We start from the raw sequence: 20,917 nt of genomic DNA, 5'->3' as shown, positions 1-20,917 counted from the left end.
CTTGATCACGTTTATCTTCTGAGAGTGGTAGTTGGATAGCTCTATTAATCATGAACCGGTATGCTGCCATTTTGTGTGTTGCGGGGTGGCAAGAGGAGTTGTGGATTGTAGTATGTGTTGTGGTAGGCTGCCGATAAATTTCCAGACGCCATATTTGTTTACAAATGTGGCAGTACACACGTGAAGTGTTACGACAAGAAAAAGGAACCTGTGACCACTGGAGGTACTCTAGTTTACTTATTAAAGTTTACCATTAAATATCAGTTTAATTTTTTGTCAAAAGTTATCCAAAACCATATTCTGAAATAGTGTCTTGTTTCTCCACTAGGCAGTGCCACAAGTTCCTCCAAATGTCGTAACACAACATACACACATATGTAATACTAACTAATGTAAATCCACCCGATGATGGAGGTTTAAACCTTCGAAACGCGTCGTGGAAAAAAATGAAACGGTGACTGGTAACATTAAACTTGTTGTTTCATTTAATGTCAGTAACAGTCACGGTAAAGCCTAACCTAAAAATGTTCGCATTTAAAGAAAATGTGGCTTCCTTCATTTGTGCACATAGAGCAGCAAATGCCCGACGATAAACAAGTGAAGGGGTACCATCCTTGGGAAATTGACAAAGGTCACGGAGAAGGCAGATCCGGGGACGGAGCCAAGGCAGTGCTGTACCCCAAGCTGTCAAGAAAGTTTTAGGAAAGCGGAAGGAAAGAGAATGGAGCAGTTGACGGAAGCAGACTCCTGGTGGTAGTAGGGAGGAAGGGCGGCCTGCATACCCTACATCCAAGGAGGCGTTGAAAAAAATGTCATGGGCCGGATTAGCAGGCATGGAAGACAGATGGCTAGCATAACTACTCAAAAGGACAGCTCGCCGACTGGACAGCGGAGGTTCAGCAGTCTCAGCATAAAGGCTTTCCACAGGGCGGGTGTAAAAAGCTCCAGACACTAAACGTAATCCACGGTGGTCGACAGAGTCGAGACACCGAAGAATAGACAGCTGAGCAGAGGAGTAAACTATGCTTCCATAGTCCAATTTCGAGCACACTAAGGCGCGATAGAGGCGGAGAAGGACCACTCGGTCCGCTCCCCAGAAGGTACCATTCAGGACACGGAGGGTGTTGAGGGATCGCAGACAGCGAGCCGAAAGATAGGAAACGTGGGAGGACCATCACAGTTTTCTGTCAAACATAAGACCCAAGAATTTAGCGACGTCCGAAAACGGAAGGTTGACGGGTCCTAGATGTAAGGAGGGTGGAAGAAACTCCTTATGTCGCCGAAAATTAACACAAACGGTCTTACTGGGAGAAAAACGGAAGCCGGTTTCGATGCTCCAAGAGTGGAGGCGATCGAGACATCCTTGAAGACGTCGTTGAAGAAGGCTGGTCCGTTGAGAGCTGTAGTAGATCGCAAAATCGTCCACAAAGAGGGAGCCCGAGACTTCAGGAAGGAGACAATCCATAATCGGATTTATGGCGATGGCAAACAGTACAACACTCAGCACGGAGCCCTGGGGTGCCCCGTTTTCTTGGGAGAAAGTACGGGAGAGAGTGGTGTTCACCCGCACTCTAAATGTGCGCTCTGCCATAAATTCGTGAAGAAAAAGGGGCAGCTGACCTTGAAAGCCCAAAGAGAACAGTGTGCGGAGGATGCCTGTCCTCCAACAAGTATCGTATGCTCTCTCCAGATCAAAAAATATTGCTTCTGTTTGGCGTTTCCGGAGAAAATTGTTCACGATATAAGTGGAGAGAGCAACAAGTTGGTCAACTGCAGAACGATGCTTTCGGAAACCGCATTGGGCAGGTGTTAAAAGACTGCGGGACTCCAGCCACCAAGCTAAACGGCAATTCACCATACGCTCCAAAACCTTACATACACTACTCGTGAGAGAAATGGGGCGATAGCTAGAGGGGGGATGTTTGTCCTTTCCAGGTTTCGGAACAGGAACGACCATAGCTTCCCGCGATCGTCTGGGAAAAGTACTGTCAGTCCAAATTCGATTATAAAGGCGAAGGAGGTAACGCAGACTATGGGTTGATAACTGCAGCAACATTTGGATGTGGATACCATCCGGTCCTGGGGCGGAGGAGCGAGAAGAAGAGAGTGCATGTTGGAGTTCCCGCATGGAGAAAACAGTGTTATAGTTTTCGCGATTTTGAGAGGAGAAAGCAAGAGGTTGCACTTCCGCTGCACGTTTCTTCGGGAGAAACGCTGGCGGGTAATTTGAAGAGCTCGAAATCTCAGCAAAGTGTTGACCCAATGAGTTAGAAATTGCGACGGGGTCCACTAATGTATAATGCGTGACAGTGAGCCCAGAGACCGGGGAGCAACTAGGCGCACCTGATAACCATCGAATCCAACTCCAAACTTCAGAGGAGGGAGTGAAGGTGTTAAATGAGCTAGTAAAGAATTTCCAGCTCGCCTTCTTGCTATCACGGATGACGCGACGGCATCGCGCACGGAACTGCTTATAGCGGATACAGTTGGCCAAAGTAGGATGGTGGCGCAAAACGCGAAGAGCACGTCGCCGCTCACGTATTGCGTCACGGAATGCCTCGTTCCACCAAGGAACTGGGGGGCACCGGGGCAAATTGGAGGTGCGAGGTATTTAACGTTCCGCAGCTGTAAGAATAACTCCTGTAATATGAGTGACCTCATTGTCAACGCTAGGAAAGTGACGGTCATCGAATGTTGCTAGAGATGAAAAAAGTGTCCAATCGGCTTGGGCAAACTTCCAGCATCGCGGGCACATATATGGCAGTTGAGGCTGCAGTCCAAGGACACATGGAAAGTGGTCACTCGAGTGTGTATCATCAAGGGCGAACCCTTCGAAGTGCCGAGCTAGCGTAACAGTACCGACCGAAAGGTCCAAATGAGAGAAATTTGTCGTGGAGGCAGACAAAAATGTAGGGTCCCCAGTGTTGGGGCAAACTAGATCCACTTGGTGGAAGACGTCTAGCAGTAGTAAGCCACGCAGACAAGGATGTGGAGATCCCCAAAGCGGGTGGTGGGCATTGAAGTCCCCAACCAGCAAATACGGGGGTGGAAGCTGACCAAGAAGATGAAGGACATCAGCTCGTGCCATTGGTGTGGACGATGGAATGTATACAGTACAAAGAGAAAAGGTATATCCAGAAAGGGAAAGATGGACAGCGACAGCTTGGAAGGAAGTGTTTAAGGGGATTGGATGATAATGGAGAGTATCATGGAGAAGAATCATGAGTCCTCCATGTGCTGGAGTGCCTTCAACAGAGGCGAGATCAAATCGGACGGACTGAAAATGGGGGAGAACAAAGCGGTCATGGGGACGCAGCTTTGTTTCCTGAAGACAGAAGATGACCGGCGAGTAGGATCATAAGAGGATCGACAATTCATCCCGATTGGATCGAAGGCCGCGGATATTCCAGTGGATAATGGACATAGGGTGAACAGAAAATGGAGGAATGTGACCAAGGTTGCTGTCAACTCAGCGACTGCTCAGAGCTTGTGACCGACAGCATGGAATGGCATTCAGCCGAAGGCAGAAGATCCTGATCCATAGGTTGTTCAGGAGCAGCTCCTGCCACCAGTGATCGGCCGGTTGATCGGCTGCCAACAGTGTGCCTCGGCGACACAGAAGACGGCCGAGGGCGATTACCGCCAGGTGGTGCTGTAGATGAGACACGCCTTGGCGGAGAAGGAGAGGAACTGGGTTTCTTATTAGCCTTCTTGGAAACATGATGTTTAGGTGAAGGAGGAACCGATGGTTGTGAAGTTGGGGTACGTAAAAAATCTTCACGAGTATGCTCTTTTTTCGAAGTCTTGGTGTCTGACTTTTGGGCTCGAGATTTAGCAGAACCCGATGAAGGGTGAGCCATAGAGTGGGCAGGCGAAAGTGGGGAGGCTGAACGGGCGATCTTTGCGCTGGCCGATCTGACGACCGTGGCACTAAAGGTGAGGTCACAAGTCTGCATGGCTGCCTCCTTTGTGGGCCAAGGAGAGTCACGGACAGTGCTGTATTTTCCTGTCTGAGGCACGGTGGGCTGTCGACTGGCGAATAATTTTCGAGCAGCAAAGGTCGACACCTTTTCCTTCACTCTGATTTCCTGAATGAGCTTTTCGTCTTTAAAAATGGGGCAATCTCGAGAGGAAGCAGCGTGGTCACCCATACAGTTGATGCAACGAGGGGATGGAGGTGGACAAGCACCCTCATGGGCATCCTTGCCACACGTAACACATTTGGCCGGATTGGAACAGGGCTGGCTGGTGTGATTGAACCGCTGACACCGATAGCAACGTGTAGGGTTTGGGATGTAAGGGCGAACGGAAATTATCTCATAGCCTGCTTTGATTTTCGATGGGAGTTGAACTTTGTCAAATGTCAAGAAGATAGTACGGGTTGGAATGACGTTCGTGTCAACCCTTTTCATGACTCTATGAACAGCCGTTACGCCCTGGTCAGACAGGTAGTGTTGAATTTCCTCGTTGGACAATCCGTCGAGGGAGCGTGTATGAACGACCCCACGTGATGAATTTAAAGTACGGTGTGGTTCCACCCGGACAGGGAAGATGTGTAGCAGTGAAGAACGCAGCAATTTTTGTGCCTGGAGAGCACTGACTGTTTCTAACAACAAGGTGCCATTTCGTAATCTGGAACACGACTTTACAGGACCTGCAATTGCGTCGACACCTTTCTGAATAATGAAAGGGTTGACCGTGGAGAAGTTGTGACCTTCGTCAGACTGAGAAACAACAAGGAACTGTGGCAACGATGGAAGGACTGTCTGTGGCTGAGACTCATTGAACTTACGCTTGTGAGCTGACATAGTAGAAGATGAGGAAACCATTGCGAAAGTATCCCCCATGATTACCGGCGTCTCCGATGGCGCGCTCCTTCCTTGTGGGGGCCCTCTCTGAGGGCACTCCCGCCTTAGGTGATTGTTCACACCTCAGGTCACACCTCCCGACAAACGGACGGAGGGACCAATCGGCACTTTCGGAAAGTATCAGCTCGGGTAATCACCCCTCCCTGGGCCTGGCCGTTACCAGGGGGTACGTACGTGTCCTACCTGTCTACTCGGGGCGGGGAATTACGCGTTACCCCGTCAACGGCTACACATGGAAATGCATGGGTCGGCCTTCAGACATGCACAGGGAGGAAAAAAGAGAAAGGGAAAGGAAAGAAGAGAGGTCTCAAACGCCGCAGCGGAGAAAAGGGCAAAGAGAAGAGGTAAGGAAAGAAAAGGACAAAGGAAGGACGAAGACTTGCAAGCAGAGAAAGCAAGGAATTTGTTACAGTTTCGAGTGTCCGTCTCCGGACGTAGGCACAAAACATACTCCCAGAGGGGGAGAAAGGGAAGGAAAGAGGCAGAGGTGGGGGGGTGGGGGGGGGGGGGGGCGAAGATGGGGGATGGGGAAGGATGCGGAAAGGGAAGGTATGCAGCCCGGAAAGGAAGGAAGGCCACATTAGCTTGGGGTCCCGTGCTCGCTACGCACGTATCCACAAAAGAGTTGTGGACCCCCTGGAGGGGGGGGGGAATTCAGACATGTGGAGGATTCAGCATCCAGTGGTGATGTCATGGCAGTGCACAAACAACAGCGAGAGTGTCCCTCTCTTTGGAAACAGTGGGTCTCACAACAGCCCAGGTTGCAACAGACTTACCCGTCCTGCCTGGAGTGTTTTCAGAAGCATGCTACGGACAAATGTCCAATCCAGAGGGTGGATTGCACTAAATGCACAGGATGGGGTAATGTGACTGCAAGATCAAATGGCCGTTAATGTTGTGTGTTTCCCATCCATATGGGAAAGTTTCTCTGATAAACTGCTCATTTTGCTGCCAGTGGCTGGCAAGACAGTTAACTTTCAAGTCGATACAAGGGCCACCACCAGTCCCATCAATTTTCAAATATATTTACAATTACAGGCACTCGTAGTCACCTATCAGTTCGACAGTTGGTAAATTACAAAAAGCAACACATTCTGCTGAAAGGGTCAATTTACCACAGAATCCATTTACAAAAATTTAACCAGCGGCATAAGTTTCCCCAAGAGAAATTTCCTGATATCTTCCTGTTTACCGGATAAGTTTTTGTATTATTCCTTGAAAAATTTTGAGACTGACTGATTGACATTAAATGAAAGGGTTTATGGGACCAAATAGTGTGGTCATCAGTCCTGCGATTAAAAAGCTACTCACAGTCGAAAGAGGGTCTGCTGAAAGTGGAAAGATCCAGTCAGGGGAGTCAAACTATAAAACAAGGAAGTTAAACCACAGACAGTAAAAGGTATAAAAGGTTAAACCAAATCTAAAAACTGGAATAAAAGAGTGGTCTTTCCACAGGGGAGCAGTCATGGGGTCCCAGACTGAGTAAACATGAAGAGAGACCTCAACCACAACCACCTTACCCCTGCTCCAAGAGTAAAGCAAAACCCTATATCAAGAAATAACCACAGAGGAAACTGAGGACCAGTTCAACCATCAGTGAATTGTCTGCTAATATTAAAATTAAAAAAGACTATACTTAGCACAAAGGGCCAAAAGAAGGGGACATCCCAACAATATGTGGGATAATGTCTGTTTGGCTCTGCAACCATATTGTGGGGGTGGTTCATTACGCAGGAGGAAACAATGGGTGAGCCTGGTATGACCAATACATAGAGGGCATAAAGCAGTGGACTACTCCTGAGAGGAGTGGAAGGAAGAGCACCAAAGCTCCTTGACTATGTGGATTTTATTACTGAGAGCAGTAGCACACCAGATGTCATTCCACTTTTGGGCAAAGAGAGATTTAACATAGATCTACAGATCAGCGTCTGGAGTCATGAACGGGAATGGAGGGTGAGTATCAGCTTCTCTAGCTACATGGTCAGCCAGTTCATTCCCTGGGATACCCACATGGTTTGGTACCCAGAGAAACACAACTGAGCAGGCAGCATGGCCAAGGGAGGAGAGGTGGTCATGGATAGCAGATATCAAAGGAAGACAAGACTAGCAGGCTGCTAACTGAGTCAGTACATATTAAAACACTGTGGAGGGAGGTCTGAGTAACAAAATGGAGGGCCCTCGTAAAGGCTAACAGCTCTGTTGTAAACACACTACATGATTCCGGCAATAAATGGTGTTCTAAGGCAGTACAAGACGTGAAAGTGTATCCCGCTATATCTATTGTCTTAGAACCATCAGTATACGAGATGGTAGCACCCTGGAACTCTGCAAGGATGAAATGTATAAAACACCAGAAGACCATAGGGGCAAAGCAGACCACCCTGAATAGGTCGGTCCTAATCTGTGGTCTAGGCACCATCCAACAGGGGCTGTGAGAGGAAATACACAGGGAGCATTTCAGTGAGTGGTGATGGAGATCTAGACAGGGGGAAGTCAGACGCATTCCAACCGGCACTCCCACATGTAGACGGTGATCATGAGGGAGAAGTCCCTCGCTTGCTAAGAGGACAGGGTAAACAGGATGGTCAGAGAATCTGCGAATGGTGATAGCTTAAGAAACCAGGAGTTGGCTTCTCGTATTTGTAGAGGGAGAATCCCACCTTCTGTGAGGAGACTGTCAACAGAACTAGTGCGAAATGCACCAATAGCCAGATGCACCCCACAATGGTGAACAGGATCAAGTATTTTCAGAGTGGAATGACCTGCTGAGTCATAAACCTGGCTTCCATAATCTAGTCTGAACAAGACCAGAGAGCACAGAAAAGGTTTTCGAGTAGCAAGGTCTGCACCCCAAGATGTGCGGGCCAGGCGTCAGAAAGCATTAAGCTTCGCATGCAAGTAGTCTTCAGGAGGCAAATATGGGGCAGCCACATCAGCTTCTTATCAAAAATAATGCCCAAGAAACGGGACTGTGCTGCAACATCTAGGAGCTGGTCACCTAAATAAAGTTCTGGATCGGGGTGTACTACGGGTTGACGACAAAAATGCATAAGCCGCATTTTGGAGGGAGAAAACTGGAAGCCATAGGAGACAGCCCATGTAGAGGTCCGTCAGATGGCACCTTAGAGCTGGCGTTCAACAGACGCTACAGAGTGGGAGCTGCATCAGATGCAAAAATCGTCGAATACAATGCCGGGGTAACCTGAGGGCCGACAGAGGTAACAAGCCTATTGATGACTACAAGGAAGAATGTGACACTCAATACACACCCCTGTGGGATACCATTCTCCTGAAACTGAGGGGTGCTCAGTGAAGTGCCAACTCAAAAACCCAGAAGAGCTGGTGGGATAAAAAACCACAAATAAAGAGGGGGCCACGAAAGCCCCAGTCGTGGAGGATAAGTAAAATGTGATGGCACCATGCCATGTTGTGTGCCTTAGGTAGATCAAAGAAGAACACGACAAGGTGCTGACTAAAGTGAAACCCTGTTGGATTGCAGTTTCCAATCTGAGTAAATGCTCAGTTGGAGATCATCCTTCCGGAAGACACACTGATCAGGGCAAAAGGTCCTGAAGTTCGAGTACCCAACATAATCAGAAGCTAACCATCCTCTCAAGCAGTTTACGAAGTACATTCGTCAGACTAACTGGGTGGTAGCTGTCGAGAGACATTGGGTTCTTCCCAGGCTTAAGGATGGGGATAACTGTACTATCTCATCACTGTGAGGGGAAGGCACCCATGAGCCAAATGCAGTTGAAGACCCTGTGTAGGTATTGCCTCTCCGTAATGTCCAAGTGTTGGAACTGTTGCATCATCTGGTTGTGGATGGAATCCAGGCCTAAGGCTGTCACCTGAAGAGGTAAGGGCCTGCAAGAATTCCCATTCAGTGAAGGGTTCATTATAGGGTTCAACTTGGTGAGGGTTGAAACAGAGGGTGGTTGGTTCAACTCTGTGTTTCTGCCAGAGAAAGGTAGCAGGATAGGAAGAGGACACAGGTGCTGTTGCAAAGTGTGCCGTGAAGTGTTCTGCAAGAAACAATAAATCAATAGACAGAATACCTTGGAGGATAAGCCCCTGGACGGTTGACTGTCGCTGGTGGCCCAGAAGGCTACAGAGCATGGATCAAACCTGCGACAAAGAGCCATATGTCCCCAGGGAGGAACATAGCACACCCAGCATTCCTTTTTACTCTGCATAATAAGGTAACAAGCCTTAGCACAAAGACACTTAAAAGCGAGGAGGTTGGTCTGTGAAGGGTGTTGTTTAAATTGCTGCAGCGCCCATTGGGAGTCCTGGATAGCGACTGCTACATTCTTGGTCCACCACGGTTTTGGTCAACCTGTGGATAAGTGGACAACAGTCCAGCAGCGTGAAGAATAGTGGCAGAGATTCCCTGCACGACTGCATCAATGCAATTCGAGAGAGAGGTGTTGAAGCGCATATATAAAGGCCAACTGGCACTGCGGAATGCTCAACATGGAGGCCTGTCTGCCTGGCGGCTGCAGGGGAATGACAGAATCACAGGAAAGTGATCACTGTCTCAAAGACCATCATGGGGTGACCAATGTCTGTAGTAAGTTGGTCAACTGGAAGACCCCTACCCAATGAAGTGACACTCTTCCACAGTGGGTGGTGTCCACTGAAGTCCCCAAGGACAAGAACAAGGGGGCAGGAGTTGCTGTATTAAGGTAGACAGTTCAACATAAGGAAGAGACCTACCTGGAGGGCGGTAGACATTACAAACGGTGATTGCCAGAGTCCTCTGCACTCTACCCGCTATTGTTTCCAGATTGGTATGAAGGCGGATCCAGTCACAAATGACATCAGTGCAAAATAAAGTGCAGACCCCTCCAAACACTATCCCGGGGCCGGCACAGTTCCGACACAATGCCCGATACTATAAAACATTGGAGAGAGGTCATCACAAAAGTGTGTTTCTTGAAGAGCAAGACACAATGAAGAGTAGGAGGAAACAAGGTATCGTATTTCCAGGAGGTGACAATAATATCCATTTCAATTCCACTGGATTATCGTGTGGTGAGAGTCCAGATGAGACATAAAGAAGCTGAGGGGAGGCCACATCACTTGGTCGGTGGTCGTCGCCAAAGAGGGTGGGGTGACCTCCATAAAAGCTGGGTCTGATTCAGGATGGGGTAGAGGGGGCGAAGCTCCCTGGGAAGCTGGGGAAGCCTCATCCTTTGACTTGCACTGCTTCTTCTTCTCCCTTGGAGAGAGAGGAGGCATTATCAGTAAGGGAACAGGTTGCAGTGAACTTGGGATCAGACAGAGAGCGAGTGCTTTGGGGTCCTTGGAGTGCGAGAAGAGGACTTCTCCCCTGGCTGAGGAGGAGGAGGAGGACGAGGAGTGGTTCCTGGAGAGAAAGGAACAGGAGCCACCAAGGATGAGGAAAGGGATGTGGGGCAGGATAGGGGTGACGAGGGGAAGACATAACTAAAGCAAAGGTAGAGAGAAGATTTACAGGGTAAAGTGTAGTAACACGGTTCACGTTTTCCGTCGCCTTCAGAGTAGACCGAGAACTCTCTCAAAGGCATGCCCGATGTAAACAGGCTGGGCACGGCCCATGCTGCCTGAGTTGTTGTTGTTGTTCCACTGGCAGAGGTCGCGGCCGAATTCTCGCGTGCCCTCTGGTGGACGGGACTCTACTTGCGCCTACTACCGTCCGTGACGCGCCGTGCTGATGTGCGCCTCCCGCGATCTTTCTGGTGGCTACTGCACTCCTCCTCCTTCGGGGGGTGAAGCCACTGTGATCCACTGCGTCGGAAGGTGGAGTGTCGTGCAGAAGTGACGACCTCCACGTCCATCGGAAGGCTGGAGTCGAGGGGATCCGCCAACCCTCGAGCTGGAACCTTCGAATACGGCTGGAAGTGACCCACATGAAGAGGCCCCCGTCGTCCCACCACCGGAGCCCGGGACAGAACGGGAGACAGGCCGTCGCACTCTGTATCCTGGTCCACCCCGGGAAGGGCAAGACCCAGGGGCGGGGACGATGGGGAAGGGACGACCACAGGTGAACCAGCCTGCTGAGAAACCGGGCCTGCGAGGGGGGCTGGCTCGTGCTGGGGCAGTGCTAATGATAGCAATGCCAGTGCTGGAGCGACTGGAGGCTGCCAAGGCTGAGAGCCATTGCAGGGCGGCGGAATCACAGGGAGGAGGGGTGGTAGCATCCCCTGAGAAACCAACACAGATGCCGGCAATGGGGAAGCCGGTGCCCGAGGGGTCGGAGGGTGGGGGCCCAAACGTGGACGAAGCTGATTTTGGTGACGACGTACCTCCCGGTCCCCCGTCTGCAAGGTATAGAGCCGGCGGCCATTTCGGCGCAGAACCACCGCCGGTATCCAACGTGGATTGCGACCAAACCCACGTGCCCAGACCGACATACCCGGTGGAAAGCCGGGTACTCCGGTTTGCGAAGACTGGCGAGGACCGGGCCGAAGGAGGTGCAGCAGAGTCCTAGGTTGGCACCCGTGGAGGAGCTCTGCGTGGCTGCGTCCTCCCATAGGTGTGGTCCGGTATGCCGTCAGGAAAAACGTCAACGCCTCCTCCGCAGGAAATTCGTGCACATACTTTTTCATCTGTGTCTTAAATGTGCGCACCATGCACTCGGCTTCCCCATTCGATTGTGGATGAAAGGGGGGAGAGGAAATATGCCGAATACCAAAGCGCCTACAAAAATCCTGGAAGGTCTGCGACAAACTGAGGTCCATTGTCCGAGACCAGGGTGACTGGCAGACCTTCCACAGAAAAGATTTTGGCTAGTGCCTGGATTACAACCTCTGAAATGGTTGAGGAACAGCGAACCACATATGGAAATCGGGAATATGCATCAATGACATTGAGCCAAAAGCCATTGAGAAACGGGCCCGCAAAATCGATGTGAACCCGTTCCCATGCCTGGGTTGCAGGCGGCCATGAAGAGAACGCTGCCCTGGGAGATGCCTGTCGGCTCGCACACTGGGAACAGGCGGCCACCAAGTGCTCAATTTCTCTGTCAATACCGGACCAGTACACATGTCTGTGAGCCAAGGTTTTAGTACGAGAAACACCCCAGTGCCCCTCATGTAATAGTGTGAGGACTTGCCTCCGCAAACATGCAGGAACAACCACGCGAGGAGCTGTATCATCGGTAGCCAGAAGGAGAACTCCTTCCAAGATGGAGAGGCGGTCTCGTAGAACAAAATAATTACGAAGAGGGTCTGAGGCCCGGCCTGGAGGTCGGGATGACCACCCCTGCTTAATGAGGCGAACCACTTGCCGGAGAACCGGGTCAGCTGCCGTTTCCCTGGCGACTCTAGAACTAGTGATCAGGAAGCCATCAACCGCTTCGCGGGACGCCACATCCAAATGAAAACACACAATCTCCTCTCGATCGAACTTAGGATCTGGGCCCACCGGAAGACGGGAAAGAGCGTCTGCGTTGGCATGCTGTCCGGTAGGGCGAAAATGAATGTCATAATGGTACTTAGAGAGGAACAAGGCCCAGCGCTGTAGTCTGTGGGCCGCCCTATCCGGAATCTGAGAGGCGGGGCCAAATAACGATATTAATGGCTTATGGTCAGTGATTAACTGAAACTTCGTGCCATACAAGAAAGGGTGAAACTTGGTAACAGCGTAGACGATGGCCAAAGCCTCTTTTTCCACCTGGGAGTAATGGGCCTGTGCGGGACTAAGAGTTTTAGACGCAAATGCCAGTGGCTGCTCGGAACCATCGGAGTTGCGATGGGCCAGGACCGCCCCTACCCCATACTGCGAAGCATCTGTAGCCAGGACCAACGGCTTATGTGGGTCAAAAGTAGCCAAACACAGCGCTGACGTGAGGAGGCCTTTCAACGAGGTGAACGCACGCTCGCATGCAGGCGACCAATCAAAAGGAACACCCTTGCGCAGAAGGCAGTACAGGGGGCGGGCGACAGTGGAAGCCCGGGGAATGAACCGGTGGTAATAGGCAATCTTGCCTAAAAAAGCTTGTAACTCCTTCAGCGAAGCGGGCCGCGGAAGGTCGATGATACCTTGGACCAAGCTTCCTAGCGGCTGGACGCCGTGCCGAGAGATTGTGTAGCCCACATACTCAATGGACGGTTGGAAGAAGTTTGACTTACGCAGGTTGCAACGCAAGCCCACGGACCTGAATTTGAGAAAGAGGGTGCGAAGGTTGTGCAAGTGTTCCTTCGTGCTGCGGCCCGTGACAATTATGTTGTCCAGGTAATTAATACAATGAGGGATTGTGGACGTGACGTGCTCAAGATAACGCTGGAATATCGCCGGGGCACTGGATATTCCGAAGGCCAACCGCTGGTATTGATAAAGGCCAAACGGGGTGTTGACAACCGCCAGCCATTTGGAGTCCTCATCAAGAGGTATCTGATGATAAGCCTCCGAAAGATCGATTTTTGAAAAATATTGGCCTCCCGCTACGGCGGAGAACAATTCATCAGCACGAGGCAAAGGATAGGTGTCCATCACCAATTGGGAATTAATGGTAGCCTTGAAATCACCACAAAGACACAATTTTCCCGAGGGTTTCCGGACAATAACGAGGGGCGAAGCCCACTCACTAGAAGAAATGGGAAGAACGACCCCGAGGGCTGTCAGCCGGTCTAGCTCTTCTTTAACCTGAGGGCGGAGAGCCAAGGGGGATCTGCCTCGCGCGTAGAAAACGAGGGCGAGCCGATGCCTTCAACGTTAAGTGAGCTTCAAAATCGGAAACACGCCCCAGGCCCTCCTCAAAGATATCCGGAAAGTCAGAGATCAAAGATTCTAATGATTGATAGGGGACGTCTTCGGAGACCAACTGTACGGTGTCAGTGATAGAAAACCCGAAAGCTTGAAAGACATCCAAGCCAAAAAGGTTAGCGGAGCTCGCATCACTGACAACAATAAAAGTAATAGGCCGAGTGACTGATTTGTAAGTCACGTCGGTAGTGAATTGACCCAGTAGGGGAATGAACTGTTTACCATAACCGCATAGACGCCGGTAAACTGGCGCCAACGGGGGCGACCCAAGGTCGGAGTTAAGTTTGTGCATTCAACAAAGAAACCGCCGCACCCGTATCTACTTGCAGTTGTAGTGAATTGACCCAGTAGGGGAATGAACTGTTTACCATAACCGCATAGACGCCGGTAAACTGGCGCCAACGGGGGCGACCCAAGGTCGGAGTAAGTTTGTGCATTCAACAAAGAAACCGCCGCGCCCGTATCTACTTGCAGTTGTAATCGGCGCGACCGGACCAACACCTCGATAAAGAGATTGTGGGCCGATGCGTCGGGAGCGTGGACCGATGAAACTTCCTGAATGTCAACGTCCATGTCCTCTGTAACTGCTTCCTTCAAGTCTTTCGAGGCTGAGCGGCAAATTTTAGCAATGTGTCCTTTTTTATTACATTTGCGACAAACGGCCCAACGCTGGGGGCACTCCGACCGATCGTGATGTATATAGCACGACACACAGGACGGTAACAGGAGCTGGCGGCCGGAACTCTGTTTACGCGCCGTGCGGGAGTGGCCGTAACGGCCAGATTGTACCGCTCGCACGTCGTCCACCCCGGACGCAGTGGACGCGGCCACGCCGCCCTGAACCGCCGCGACGTCGCACCAAGCTTCCAGCTGTTGACCGGCGCCGGGAGAGACTTCATACGATTAAGCAATGGACAGGACTTCCTCGAGGGAAGGGTTTTCTAACTGCAGGGCCCGTTGCCGGACCTCCCTATCAGGGGCCAAACGAACAATGACGTCGCGCACCATAACGTGGGCATACGACTCTCGCGACTGCTCCGTGACAAAACGACATTTGCGACTAAGACCGTGCAGGGTAGCGGCCCACGCCCAGTAAGACTGATGGGGCTGTTTCTTGCATTGATAGAACTCGACCCTAGCCGCCACAACATGCGTGTGGCGGCGATAATAGGAAGAAGAGTAAGGAACACAATGCGTCAAAAGACAGGGACGAGGGTTCCTGCAACGGCGCTAGCTGCCGCAAAACTTGATACAGCAAGGGAGATATCCAAGACAAGAAAAGAGAACGACATACCTTCGCATCGGCAACATGAAACGCCTGGAAATGCTGCCGAAGGCGATGTTCATACGCGTCCCAATCCTCCGCCGTCTCGTCATACGGGGGAAAGGGAGGAGGAAACGGCGCCGGAGCAGACGGCGTGGAGAGCAACGCCGGAAGCACTTGCTTCATGGTGGCCATGAGCTCCGTCTGCTGCTCAACCAAAATCCGCACTAAATCCTCCATGCCGCGGATAAGCCGCGAAACCGGAACAACAACGCAACACGCGAAAGAACGACCCTACTCGTCGCCAATTGTGTAGTAACACGGTTCACGTTTTCTGTCGCCTTCAGAGTAGACCGAGAACTCTCTCATAGGCATGCCCGATGTAAACTGGCTGGGCACGGCCCGTGCTGCCTGAGTTGTTGTTGTTCCGCTGGCAGAGGTCGCGGCCGAATTCTCGCGTGCCCTCTGGTGGACGGGACTCTACTTGCGCCTACTACTGTCCGTGACGTGCCGTGCTGATGTGCGCCTCCCGCGGTCTTTCTGGTGGCTACTGCATAAAGTCTATGAAATTCCTTCTGAGCCTCAGAGTAGCTGAGACAGTCAAGGCTCACTATTTCCTGAATTCTTTTTTCTTTCATGTACACTGGGCACTCCGGTGAGTGGGGAGAATAGAGACCAGAGCACTTTACATTGTTAGGCTTCACTGCTTTTCATGAGTGCTTCAAACTTGGGCACTTTGTTGTGAATACTTCAGCAGTTTACCATTAGGATTTTAAAACTCTCACGTGTGGGAGGAATTTCTTTCCACCTTACACTGATATTTCTGGGTTTCCTACAGCTACCGTTATCTGGATTGGATGGAGAGTTGCCTAATCTAAAAACCCATTGTGTGTACCCCACACACAGTCAGCTACCCGAGTAGCAGCCTCTGATGTGTAGTGCACACCTGACTCATTTAGGGAATCCCACAGTTCTCTACCCTTTGGCAAAGTACAGGAAGTCACTGCCCAGCTCGTCACTGAACCTTCAAAGTCTCTGAATGATAAGTTCTAGGGACAATGCCACAAATTGTGAGCTAAGTTGAAACTCCATGTGTAAGGCTATTCTTCTCAACCTTCTCTGCCAGACACTGGAATGACCCAAGAATAACATCAGAGCCCATACGACAGCCATCATTTGTTCCAACATGCGCCACAGTCTGCAGCTGGTTGCACCTTGTTACCTCAATGGCTGCTGGAATAGCTTCTTCAAAATGTTGAATTAGGCCCCTAGGCATACACACAGAGTGCCTTTTCTACCCCTTGCTGCCATTTTCCTAAGGAGTATCATCATTTGTCGTACATTCAAACTGCCGACAATTAATAGACCGCTACCCTTTAGCCTTTGCCTCCTTCTGCCACCGGACAAAACAGGTTTCCCCAGATAGGTGACATGAGTCCCACTGGCTCAGTTTTGTTTTCGGTGCAAGACAGCACCTTAAACTTGTTGGTTAAGGGGATCATCACAACACCCAGAGTCCACCCTTGTCTCCAATCACCCTGTACAGGACGCATAGATCTCCCACTGACACGCCCACAGTCAACCAACTCGTCCTGTGTTTGAGAAAAGCATTGACAGTGGTGCTGCATTTTGGCTGGTGCAATTTATTTTAAGGCAGTGAACAAATAACTTTAAATTAAGCCAGCTTCTTATATGCTGAGCTAAAAAGCTGCTAATCCTCTACAAGAACTTAAGCAGCTACATCGCAACGAGATTACTAGTTTCCTAAAACATTTTGAGGTTAATTATAGTTGTTAGCAAATTCAGTTAGAAAATCTGTTGCAGTAACTAAATCTCGGACGCCGACTTGGTACAAATTGCTCTTAGATTATGTAAAGGACAATGGTAGCTTCTGAAAATATACAATGAAGTTCATGGGTGATATATTCTCTGTCAAAACTGTGAGCCACAAAAAACTGATTTGCAACAAAATAAATTACGTATCCAAAACACATGTACTGATAATTTACGAAAATATAGCTGAATTGTGCAATTAAATTAGAGAATAATTATTTGAACAAGGATAGGCCACCTGTTCTCAAAAATTTTAAAATAGCACAATAAGTTTAAGCCTGCAACTGACGATAATAGTACACGTTTATCGCAGCACTCGTGAATGTTCGAAAATTCAAAATATACCACAATACAAACAGGTATTGATACAATCAATGAAAGATTTCACAGAAACAATGCAAAAAGTAAAATATGCGAATCTCCAACTTCAAATCGGCACACGATCTTGAACGTGGGGTGCGGTCTCACACAAAGGAAAATTCCCAGGTTCAGGTTTTACATATCAACAAATGTGCATATTGCACAAATTTTTCACTTTGCTTATTCTTTGCACACTTCTAGACTGGCATGCTGGTATGCTGAAGGTGAACACTGCAGCGCGAGTTTATCTCCATCAAAATTGCTAAAATGTGCAGCACTAACAAAGCACATCTTCTGCCTGTTGCAGCTAACAATGCACCCACCATTACAACAACCATACTCTGGAGCTTGCCAAATACTCAAATGTGGGGAATATACACTGCAAATAATGTGCAATAGCAAGCCACTGATGGTATCACTGGATCGGGTCAAACCGTCATATTTGCTTACATCAGTTGCCCCCACGCAACGACAAGAAACCTGAGATTCCACATTGACGAACTCAAACCAACCCTATAGTCGGACAAGTCACTCGACCCCAGCGTTGCCCTCACCTCAGCAAACAACCCCCCAGAAGGCACCAGATACATCACCAGTTTACACAAGAGTGTTAAAAACACTCACACATTCTGGGGGCTACACACTACCGCAGGGCAGCTGTGTGGAAAGTGTTGACCTTGGATAATGTTCTTTGGTCTACCAACCTTCATTTGCTGATGTCATATTTTATATTTGTTTTTTAGTACCTTAAAGTTCCTTGTCAACTTTCCGTTGTTAAGGAGGGTTTTCATAGTCAGTTTATTTGGTTATGTGTGTATTATTGAATTATTACCACTTGTATTATGGAAGAATTGGATAATGTAAAGAAATGTGATCTGAAACGTCAAAATAAGAACACGTGGTTCTTCACAAACAAGTTATAAGAAACTAATACCAAATCAGCAGAAAGTTTCATCAAAACTGGCAGAAAATGACACTGAAATATGCAAAAAATTACACCAAAACTGACTATGGAATTAAAAGTATTTTTTCCTGTCCTTAATAACATCACAGCAATAAAGAGAAAATTACTGCACAGTGACGACAAACATTTACAAACACTCATCCAGGGAACAGATAGAAATAGAGCAATTGCCTATATGAGCTGTTTTCCTCCAACCACAATTTCTGGCACTTTTTGGGAGACCTATAAAATTATGAACGAAAAGTTAAGATGCTACAGAAATTTAAAATGTACAAGCAAAATACAAGACCAAGCAGTAACTAAATAATACATACACCTAGTCCAGAACCAAGGCTGGTAAATCTAGTACTCCAAGAAGGCCACCTCTAGATGACTCATTAAACAATTTGCAAGCAAAGCATCGTCCTGGTTCCCATTGCTGTACCTTTATAAGTATGGCACTCAAAGGTGAAATAAATGTCACATGAAAATCATTTGTGTCAGTCCTTAAGAATGGCCTTGGACTTCTGAGGCAGTGAGCACTGGGGAGGAAATGCACAGCATCAGCCAAATGGTGTACAAAAGAGATTTGTTGATGGCAGTGAAGAGCAAAATTTCTGGAGAAATTGGATCACATGCTCTTGTAGGTAAGTATATTATTAGTTTCCTTGATAAAAGATTAAGTCTATGTGCACTAAAATAAATGACTTAACATAAAAATTCCAGATTTGCTGCCCCTTAATGCAAATTATATGCATAATGTAATGTTGCAGAATGTCTCACACTCACACACACACACACACACACACACACACACACAAGTGGTTCTAGCATTTCGATGACATACATACCACATATGTGAGAATTCTTCCAATCCTTCTAGGGCATGTTCAGGATTTGTGAAGACTGTATTAGAAAGTGTTAGTTTCCCTCGGCTGCTTGCACAAATACCAGGCTGTCGGGGTGTTCCTCTTTTGGCTGGAAACCAAGTAGAGATGGTACCAATTGGGTGTAATGTTAAGCTATCATCTGGCACATTGCTTTGTGATGTCGCCTCCCTACAACCACTGCACTGCCATGTTTCCAATACATTATGAATATTGTCAACTTCCTTCCTTTGTAAAATACTCAGTGAGCGTATCTGCTGCCTGAAAACGAAAATTAAACATAAAAATAAGTAAAGTTATAAAATTAAATGGAAACATACAATTACAAATCTTCAAAATGTTCAAATTTTGCACTCAAATAGTATCAGTCAAGTCGTTAATTTGGATGCCGAGGTTTTGTGTCATCATGTGGGGGAAGGGGGGGGGGGGGGGGGGGTTGGTACATACGAGTCAAGAATTATACAACAGGACTAAAAATACAGATAGAGATGACATTTTATATTACCTCTCCTTTTGTCTCAACATCTCTCTCCGTTCTTTATAAACTTTTTCCTCTGTCCCTAGATAACAAGAAGAAATAGATACCTGCATAACTATCTCTCCCGCAATTATTTTTGTTTACATGTTTGTATGGCCATCTTCCAAAGCAGCTGTTAAAAACAATTAATTAAAAAATGATTTTATACCACACATATTTTGCCTTTATTACAACACATCTTCTGTGGCCATTCTGTAAATATGGATATGTATGTTTGTACATTTTGGTTGTTATAGATTAAAACAGTGTTTCTTGTTGTGCAATTTACTTACAGTGTTTCTGCCTCTTGTTCACATATTCTGCCGACTAACATTTTTTCCTTATTTGTTAGTGGATGTTATGGTCAAAACAAACTTTTTTTTTTTTTTTTTTTTTTTTTTTTTTTTTTTTTTTTTTTGGCATGTGCTCACACTGTAATACTGTGCTTAATGAGGTGAAGTGCAAATAATGCCAATGCAGTGAAAGGGAAAGTGCAAAGTGCAAAACGGCAGAAAACTGTCAAGGGTATATGTACAACCTCTGCTAACAAATAAGGAAAAGACACTGATTTGCAGACAGAGAAGCCAATAATAATTGATTTTTGTTTATTTGTATTTTATTTATTTACCACTAAGTCACATTCATGATATGGGATACACTGGGTTGGCCTGGATTGGCGGGGTTAAAGGGACCAAACTATGAGGTCATTAAGACCTTCCATCCTATTTGCGTTACGTTGGGAAGAGTCCTCACAAACAAGAATACAGAACACTAATCCTGAAGCGCCCCGCTGTAACAAGAGACAGAAGCAAGTAAAAGTGAGAGGGGGGTAAGAGGGTGAAGGTTGGTGAGTTGCTGCATACAGAAAGCAGGGGGAGGCCCCCAGGACATGTTATGCGGTAGGAGACACACCTTCTGCACTTCTGCATCCAACTGGTGTTCCCTCACCCTCCATTACCACAAGAAAATCTAGCAACACAGAAAAGTTGATAAAATCTCAGGAAAGAGAACATCACTGATGAGACAGTAACCAATGACAGGCGTAAAACAATAAGAAGAATTATAAAGGTGAGAATGATAGGGGCCAGACTGGACCATCGAGCGAGGGTAGCCATGGGCTCCCTGGGTCGGAGCAGGTGACGGGGCACCTCTCCAATCCCTCAAGTGGCTGACAAGGCCAGTTGCCCTACCTCACAAAAAGAAGTAAAAAACACATTCATGGGTAAATGTAAAACTAGATCAGCCACTCTTGTCGTCATCCAACAGCACCAGAGGCAGCATGCCTGCAGGTTTAAGGTTTCAGCATAAGGTGGTCAACTTAGTGCAGTCTAGTAGATGTGGACCACTGTCAGACAGGCATCACACTGACAGTGAGGTGGATCCCCACACTGTAGGATCCGGCCATGGGTCAGCCAAGTGTGGCCAGTGCAAAGCTGAAGAGAAAAGTAGATTCCCTGCGAGAAGCATGATGGGAAGACTGGTATTTCAAACAAA

General features: G+C 48.3%; 1 protein-coding gene across 1 annotated transcript in view; it reads right to left on the bottom strand.

Moving 5' to 3' along the window:
* Window positions 1-20,917, bottom strand: part of LOC124798510 (tRNA (adenine(37)-N6)-methyltransferase) — a 102,933-nt gene that overhangs the window by 71,754 nt on the left and 10,262 nt on the right. Inside the window, exon 2 of the mRNA XM_047261949.1 lies at window positions 18,871-19,167. Coding sequence (XP_047117905.1) covers window positions 18,871-19,167 — 297 coding nt within the window. The remainder of the gene's footprint in view (window positions 1-18,870; window positions 19,168-20,917) is intronic.

Source organism: Schistocerca piceifrons, chromosome 5 (assembly GCF_021461385.2).
Source record: "Schistocerca piceifrons isolate TAMUIC-IGC-003096 chromosome 5, iqSchPice1.1, whole genome shotgun sequence".
NCBI lineage: Eukaryota > Metazoa > Arthropoda > Insecta > Orthoptera > Acrididae > Schistocerca > Schistocerca piceifrons.
The sequence above is the reverse complement of the archived record's forward strand: the minus strand, read 5'-3'. Positions and strand labels throughout refer to the sequence as shown.